Source organism: Gavialis gangeticus, unplaced genomic scaffold (assembly GCF_001723915.1).
Source record: "Gavialis gangeticus isolate Ggan-Ray unplaced genomic scaffold, GavGan_comp1, whole genome shotgun sequence".
Taxonomy (NCBI): domain Eukaryota; kingdom Metazoa; phylum Chordata; order Crocodylia; family Gavialidae; genus Gavialis; species Gavialis gangeticus.
Genome location: NW_017729033.1, coordinates 19849972 through 19859046, shown reverse-complemented (window position 1 = coordinate 19859046; position 9075 = coordinate 19849972). Strand labels below are relative to the sequence as shown.

The window sequence follows — 9075 nt, the reverse complement described above, 5'->3', positions numbered from 1 at the left end:
TATCAGGCTTATCACCTGTCTGTCAGTTTGGTTGCCCTGGTCACTGCGGTGGGCAGGCAGTCCTCCCCACATCTGTTTCATGTAACCCTGAGTTGTAACCTGAGCTGGAAACATTCCTGGGGGGGGATGACCTGCTCCTGTGGATGTGAGAAGCTACAGGTAGCCAAGGGGGTAACTCCACATCTCTATGGCTTGGGCACTTACCACATGGCAGGAGGGCAGGGGCCCACACTACCAGGTGATCAGTATTGCTTTTTAAACTGATAGGTTGGCATCAGAAACACCTGCCTGATTGGACCTGGAAGGTGAGGTCACGTGAAAGCACCAGGCATCAGCCAATGGGGGTGGTTCTGGTGGGAACTTAGTCATGAGGTCACGACAGGGATATATAGGGTCCCTTCTTCCTGAAAGGCAAAGACCAGTTTAGTTCAGGGTCCCTTCTTCCTGAAAGGGGCAGAGCCATGTTGGAGAGAGCCATGCTGGAAAGCAGGGAGAGAGCTTCTGTGTTGGAGCCCTCGGGTTCCTGGGGAGAGAAGAGCAGCTGAACGCTGCAGCCCTCTCTCTCGTGAAATTGGACACACAAGAAACTGCCTGCTTCTAGAGGAAAGCCTCTAGATCAGCCTCTGGATGATACTAGTGAGTTACTTGAGATCTATCTAGATATATAGCTTGCAGTACAGCAGTTGTGTAATCAACAGCTACTAGGCCACACTGTTTGCTCAAAGGGTTTTTTTTTTATATTGCTCTATTTTGTATCCTACCCCAAGCCTTCCTTCTGTACAAATAAAGTTTGCCTGCGAGCATAGTGTGGGAGACTTATTGGGAGAGGGACTGGGTTATGCCTTGGTGTGCCCTTGGTCTGGCTGACTAAAGGAGGCTACTATTTAGGCTTCAGGCTAAAGGAAGCACCCTGAGTTCTGGCATTGGGTCGAGCACTCTCTAGTACTACAAGGCCTGTGTTTCCCAGGGGGCACAGGGGCAAGGACAGTCCGGACCCTGGGTGGTGGCAACAGTACTTCCAGGTTCACGGGTGTGTTCCAGGAAGGGGGTCGGCTGGACACGAGGTGCCGCAGGGGAGGCACTCAGAGCTTCGTAGGTGGACGGGCACAGTGAGGTGGGTGGCTCAGCACAGGAGCCCCCCCTACAGGCCTGCCACACCTGCACGTGAACAGGCACTCTTTGTTGTTTGGAGGCATGTACAGCAGGTCTTTTTAGACTTGCAGTCATTGGTTATGAAGCACAGCATCCACCTTTCTGTTCTGTAAATGTGTGCACACATCTGTGAGAACAGTTTAATTTGTTAGTGTCAAGGATATCAATGTATATGTGTGCATTAGAAATCCGTTTGAGGAAATCCCAACTTCTAGGCATTAAGTCAGCTTCCAGCAAGTGGAAATTTCATTTACATGGATGTGTAACACATGTGGACACCAAGCTGTCTCTGAAATTATCCACTAGTTGGGATATTTACCAAGTTTGTGGGGTTCAGTAATTCCTTACATTAAGCTTTTAAGGAACTGTAATTTCTGTTTATCAGGTGATATCCAGAGCCCGCTCCTGAGGATACATTAGCATCTAAAGCACTGGAAATCTCTTCTGTCTTTGGACAGAAAAGATGCATAACATTCAAGCCAGTCTGTACAGTAGTTTCTTCGCTGTCCTGGTACAGCTAAAATACAAGCAATTGCAGTGTCTCCTGCTCAGAATTGAAGTCACAACTTGTTGTTCACTCCTGTGTTTTCACCACTCGGCCTTGTTTCTGTGATGGTGCTGGGGATTCGGTCTTTGGGAGCCTTGCTAGATTGCTAGCTGTCTGCCAGCAGCTGTGGTCAGGATAGTTTCTTTCCATTTGCATGTAGCAGTAAGAGAGTGATCTTCTATAGATACCAGGAGTTAACTGTATCTCTTGCCCAAAGCTTGTGCTCCATGTGGATATACACCTAAAGCGGTGGTCTTCAACCTTTTCAGACCTGAGGCATCTGGGCCAAGTACAGAGAACACATTACTCAGTCACTTCAAGGTCTTATTGGTTTTGGCTTGTTTTCCAGGTAGAATTTGAGGTGTTAAGGTCTAGTTTGATCCATGATTATCCTTAAGATATTTCTCTCGCTCTGGGTGGTATTGATTTCATGGAGGTAAACAAGCTGCCGGCTCCCTGTTACAAAAGAGAAATCGCTGCGGGTAAGGCTACTCCATGACGGTTAGTCTCTACTGGACCTTGTTTCCCCATCAGTGTGATCAGGCTTTTCCAGGGCTTCCTGGTGGGAAATTTGGAGTAATTCCTTGTGGGACCATAATAATTAAGACAGGTTTTATTTGAAATATGCACATTGTGTGCAGCTAGTTATAGGCTATTGTGTTATATTTTGTGTGTGGGCTGGCTGCATATCTTACTTAAATAAGGATATTTAAATTTATGCTTTGAAACCCTATATAGCTTCAGGGGTTGGAGAGGTGCTATCCTAAGCCTGTCTAAAAGGTTGACAAAAATCTGAGGGTTTATTTGTGGAAGTCTGAAGCTAGAACAAGCCTTCCAAGTTAAGCATCATGGCAAAGACCAGTTTCCTCGTGTTACAAGACACAGTGTAGATTATTAGCATTGAAGACATTTTAAAGCTGTAATTGTTTGTGTTTCATTTCCTTTTTATATTTTTTCTCAGTGATCAGTGAATATAATCTATTTAGTTTCCAGTAGAGTTGCAGTGGAGCTGTGATGGTCTAGGACATATGCAAGAAGCAAGGATGGATTTTCTGGTAGATGGTTGGGAGATGTTAGAGAAGCTTTGGGGCACAAAATACCTTCACATTGTGCCCAAAAACATGTCTAATATCTTTCCCAACTATGCAGTGAGTCCAATAAAAGATATAGCCAAAAAAACCTTGCTGCTCTGTCAGATTTTCCTGCTGGCTTATGTGATGCTGCAGTATCTGAACTGGACATATAGCACAGAGCAATGAACGCTTGAAATAAAGCTATTTCTGCTGGCACCCCATAACATTTCTGTTGGTTTTGCAGCTGACAGGGTTGAATTAGCAAAAGGTTACTTTGTCACTAGGTCAGCAGAAATTTTTGTCAACTTCCTTAGAGAAAGGGACTGAGTAAGTATGTTGCAAACACCTCTTGCTTACAGTTCTGTCATCTTACCGGATTTAGCTGCTGTAAGCAGATGGGTGTAAATCATTTGATTTAACTTCACCATTACTGTTCCATTCTCCTCTTTGTCGCTGCATCTTCCTTCCCCTTGGCTGTTCTCTCCTGCTATCTGATGTTAGTACACTAAAGCTGCTGATGCATCCAAATTCCACTCCGGGTGCACACACATAATTATGTGCAAATGTAGAGGTCATTTCTGAGCCCATTTTAGTGGGGGCTGCACTAGTGCCAGCCATGGGCCCCCAGGTTGCAGGGCTTCATTTAGTGCAGGGCTGTCCAACTTCTAAGCAGCTGAGGGCTGCATGACCTGGGGGCTGCACTAGTGCCAGCCGTGGGCCCCCAGGTTGCAACCGCCTCCCCCACTGCCAGCACCTCTGCACAGTGTGTGCAGGCAGCCCCCGCCCCCACATCACTGTACTGTGTGCTTGGATGGTATCCCCCACCCTGCACCACGTGTCCCCACGTCAGCTCCCGTACTGCACCATGTCGTGGACTCCACCAATGCGGTGAGCTGTGCCGCCTTTTGTGGGCTGCAGGTGGCCTGCGGGCCGCCAGTTGGACAGCCCTGATTTAGTCCATGAAGCAAATTCTTAACATTTTAGCCATCTTTTAAGGTTACTGTGAGCAGCAAATAGAAACAGATATCGGCCAGGGTAGTGCTTCCTGCCACTCTCACCAAGTTTTGTAATGTCTGGGACCTGTTTAAAGAAGCATCCAGATTTTGATTCAGCAGCTGCTCGCACGGCACTGTTTCATGGGGATTCACCTGTGCTTTGAGACACATAACTGAGCAGGTTGTAGAACAGGGGCCCTGTTCATTGTTTCTTCTTTGTAAAGTTTAGAGCATGAATTTTATAAATGAACACAGACAAATCATCTTTTGCCACTTCTTCCCCTCCCCCAATGAATCATATTTCTTATTTCTTGAGTGACCTGAAGAAGGAAAACCCATGTCATGAGTGTCATTATAATTCACACAGTGTATTGATTACTGATTTGTACAAATTGACATGCAATCAATTAAATGTAAGGAATGCTATATAAGTATTTAGTCACATAAAAGCACTGAACAGTCATTCTTGACAATTATCTGTATTTTAATAGGTTTGAAACAAAAACAGCTTTTTCTCCATGTTTATCTCCAGTCCTTGTTCGTGCAAATTACAATGGACCAGATGTCACCTTCTCAGCTATAATAAATTGTCTTGGGCTGTAGCTTAAATACGGCTGTTGAACACTTGTTTTCAATAGTTATTAAAAAAAAAACAAAAACCCAAAGAAAAGGGAAAGTAATTTTTGACCAGAAGCATATCATTAACATGCAAAGAATGTTTGAATGAATGTAGCTGATAGCAGAATTGAAATGAACCCCTTCCCTCCCAAAAATGGTGATTCATTGCACACTTGTAATTTCTTTTATTTATTCTTATTATTGCCTTTGAGACTTAGGCATCCTCAAGTCTATTAAGCTTTCAATCTTTCCTGATGTTAGAAATACCCTTTTGTACTAATATATATGAAGAGTAATGATTTTAATTTCTTACTGAGATAACAGACTGACAGAAAAGGGCGGAATATTACAAACATTGCTCATGTAATCACTTATATAAGATGTATCCTTTTCATTGTAAAGATACATGGTAGCTTCATATTGCTTCTTGTTCAGTTGCACGTACAAAATCGGAGGGTTTTTTTAATGCTGAAATATACTCTTGAAATACCGTTTTGTTTTGTCACTTGCCTTGTTTTAGATTTTTGAAGTAAAATATTTCAAGGATTATTCTGTATGTCTATTGCCAGTCTTTTGATAAAAGAAAATACTGAATGCATTAAACAACTACAGAATACCATCTTGTAGATGTTTAGCTTATCTTTCCTGGTGAATTTAGTATTATTTAAAGGCGTGTGTGCATGACAGTTTAAAGCAGGCTAAATGCTTTTGCACCGCTTTAGTGGTGTTGGTGTTTGCACACCTCTGCAGCATATTGCGCATTTCATTCCAGCCGCTGTAGGAAATTCTCAGTGTAATGTGACTTAAATGACTCCATGGCTCTGCAAGAAGCCCCGCAGGCAGTCTGGCAGCAGCCTGGGCAGGCAGGCTCCACCCAAGAAAAGTGGCGAGTCTGATCTTCCCTCCCCCAAGCCTGCCTGCCTGACCGGCGTGAGGGCCCAGTGCTTTCCTCCGCAGCTGCAGTGCCCCCGGGACCACCCAAGCCAGGTGCCTGCAGGTGGGCGCCGCTACGGGGGGGAGGGCACTGCTGCCACGGAGAGAAGCACCAGCCCCTCTGCAGCCCAGGGACTGCTCCACCCGCTGGCAGCTCACCCTCCCTCCCCACCAGAAAGGCAGGTGGTGTTTTTTAAAACCCGCCACTTCAGTTTAGGGCCCCCATTTTGTCTACACTCGCTCTAAGAGAGGACAGGGAGTTGTGGCTATAAACAGTGCTGCTTACAAAGGAGTACTGTGGCAAGCATGAAAATGCAACAGAGCTGGAGTTTTTCTTCCCTTAAATTTTTGCTGCAAACACCATTCTTGATGTATAGCTGGAATCGGGTATCCTTGTTAGAGGGGTGTGGTAGGTCAGTAGTAAAAGGGCATAGGAATGGGAGCCAAGAGATAAAGCATTTTCTCCCATTTCCTTTGAAGCTGTGTGAGAAACTCATTCTGAATTCAGGAGGAGCTCCATACTGAACCTCTCACTTCTTGTCCTTGCTCTGCCACTGATGTGGTTACTTACTTGAATTATTCCATCTCTCTGTGCCTGTTTCCTCCACTGATAAAATGAAGATAGTTGGATGAACTCAGCTTTTTTAAAATGCTCTGAGATCTGGGTACAAAAAGCACTGCAGAAGGGCCAAGCATTATTACTTTTTCAAGTGACCTTTGGGGCCTGATGCTTTGCCAAAGGGAGGGGAAAGGAAGCCATCATTGTTGAGTCGAGTTTGAAGCAGATGGTATTTGCATACAGGATGTGCTTCTAGAGGGTCAATTTGCTACTATATTCTTTGTTTTTAATAATTTCAGACGGGCTAAACTGCGGCTATATTTGGAACAGCTAAAGCAGCTTGTGCCTCTTGGGCCAGACAGCACCAGACACACCACTTTAAGTCTGTTGAAAAGAGCTAAGATGCATATCAAGGTAAAATCATCCACCCACATTTTGTTTTCTTCAAATTTAAGATTTTGTATCTGCTGAAAAGGTACCATCTTTGATGTGTGCCCACAAAAGTATTTCCTTGAGTTACTGGATCCACGTATTGTTTTATTTGAAGTGAGAGGTTAAAATGGACTTTGCTGTTCCAAGCCTATGAAATGGTGATTTCTTTTCAGTCTCTAATGGTTTATATTTTGTCTTACAACAATTATACATCATTCAGTAATGGCCAGTCTGATTTTTTTTTCAAAGGACTGGGGCAGACTGATTTGCAACTGTGTTACTTTTAGTTAAAACAAGCTACTCAACTGAAAGTTGAAATAACTAAGGGAGTGGAAAGGATTATGGCTATTAGTAACACTATGTGCCCTGTACCTTGATGACTAGATCTTCCAGTGTTTGAAATTCATTTAAAAGAATGAAAAAGAAATTAAGGCTCTGCTTTCTAAGTGTTTTATTTGGTTTACTATTGAATATGAAAAAAAATCTTTTTAAAAAATATTTTCTGGCTTTCCATCTAGTTCTATAGCCACTCCCTTGGTCCTTGTTTTTTGAAGAGTGGGGTTAACAATATATCTTCTAGGCAATATAATACTAATAATAATAAATCTGAAAAGATCCAGAATGCTGCTCTTGTGCAGCATTCATTCAATGCAGCCAGTGGGAGGGGAAAATAGAATTGTTGTCAGATATTAGACATGTACTTAAGCCAAACCATCTCTATTAGTAACAAATGCACCAAGCTATCTTCTCAACTGCTATAAATTGGTGTAAGTCCTGTTCCCGCAACACACCTGTGCCTATTTATACCAGCTGGCCTCTCCGGGTATATAATTCAGATTAAAGTGAATGACCTGAATATGCTTTGTGTTTTGGCCTGCCAGTGATATTCCCTACTTAGGACTGTGTACTATGGAATGCAGAACTAGGCTTTGTTTTTCAAAGGCTCTCTCTGCACATTACATGTATTACACAATTAACTGGTTAACTGTGCAATTAATTTAGACCAGCCCCATGTGCTGCTGCACTTGGGAGTCCTGCAGCTGACTGGGGGATGGGTGGGGGGGAGCCATGTGACCTGGCTACTTGCCAGTGCAGGGGAAACCCAGGTTCCCCCTGCACTGGCAATAATGCGTGATTGGATCTCATGTTGGATCCCACAGTCATGCTTCCTGCCATGAATGTGTGGCATGGCAAGAGGCATGATTATGTGGATTGTGCATCAGGTGCTATCCAGGTAAAGGTATGATGTCTAAAGGGGCCCAAAGTGACACATTTGTGAGGTGAGCCCTTGACTCTCATTCAGGCCAGTAACAAAGCTAGGGATCGGCTGCCTTTTTCTGTTCTGCTCCCTGATCAGTCTGGACCTGATGGTTACTGGTGGTCCAAAACCCTAGAGGTTCTTTTTTTTTTTTTTAAGATGTAGCTTGAGCGTCCTGTTACTGAACTGTTTCTCTCCAGCAGGACTAGGAGCATTTCAGGTTGCCGGCAGTCTGAAGACAGGGCCTGCTACTGTAGCTGCATTGTCAGATCACACCTGTGCCTGCCTTAACTATTTCTAAGGCAGAAGAGTCATCTCAGCTGAAACTGACCCTGTCACCTCCCTCCCCCAGACTCAAACTTGTGCTGAACAACTAGACAGAGTCTCTAGACCAGTGGTTCCCAACCATTTTTTTCCACGACCCACTGCTGGGAGTGAAGCGCAGTGGTGGTGGTGGCCCAGCAGCGAGGGCAGGGGCTAGAGAGCTCCTAGCATGGGGTGCGCCTCATCTTTTATGTGCGGCGCTGTCGACATTGCCCCCGCAACCCTCATTTGGGTCACGACCTGGCGTTGGAACTGCTGCTATAGACTTTGTGTGTGAATGAAGAGTTAAAGGCCAAAATATTTTTAGAGGCTGAGTATTAGGTAGAAAAATAACAGCTGGCGAGTAGAGAATAAGGAAATCTAATCAGCTGGGCTTGATTGGTTGGATAAATCAATAGGTGTGTGTGGGCTAACTCCTCTTCCTGTTGGAACTTGCTGCATCTCTGGCCAATACAAATGCAAATAGTGCCTGGTCTTGGCAAGCCTTAATATGCAGCTACTACAGCTAGTTCACGTAAATGCCTAAGCTCAGTAAAGCCGATCACTCCTTCTTTCAAAAAGTAAATGCATCAATTTTATGGTAGCAGCACTGAAGCGGCAGGATCTTGGAATCACTGGGCATATCTACATGAGATATTTTACTGCACGGTAGACCAATTTACTGTGCAATAAGTGTCACCATCTACGTGGGCAGATGCTTACTGAACAGTAAATTGGTCTACTCTGCAGTTAATATTCTGCCTGTGTATGCAGGTAGCAAATTAGCTGTGGAGTAATTACTGCACATTAATGCATGAGTAGATGGCTGACCAGGAGCAAATTTACTCCAGGCCAGCTGGGCAGCAGGGGGCGAGAGATTGCTCCCTGCCCCAGGAGCTGCCTGCTGCCAGAGCAGGCTCTAAGCTTGCAGCCTGCCCGGGACAATGTCCCCCTGCCCCAGCAGCAAGCAGCTCCTGGCCCTGAGCAGGGTGGGAGCAGCCCTCTCTGGGTTGCTCCCATTGCAAGCAGATCTGCTCCCAAGAAGGAGCACATGTAGATATGCTCCCCAGGAGACTTACTGCGCAGTATTTTTACTGTTCAGTAAGCCTGCTTTGAGTTAATTGCATGTGTAGACACACTCATTCAATTCTGGTTTGCTGTTTACTTGTGCGCAACAGTCTCCTCTAAAAAAAAAAAAAAAAAAA

The 9075-nt window shown here is 44.7% G+C and overlaps 1 protein-coding gene across 2 annotated transcripts in view; it reads left to right on the top strand.

Moving 5' to 3' along the window:
• MXD4 (MAX dimerization protein 4) overlaps positions 1-9075 on the top strand; it is a 60249-nt gene that overhangs the window by 39094 nt on the left and 12080 nt on the right. For both annotated transcript variants that reach the window (XM_019526107.1, XM_019526106.1), the window contains exon 4: positions 6177-6291. In XM_019526107.1, coding sequence (XP_019381652.1) covers positions 6177-6291 — 115 coding nt within the window. The remainder of the gene's footprint in view (positions 1-6176; positions 6292-9075) is intronic.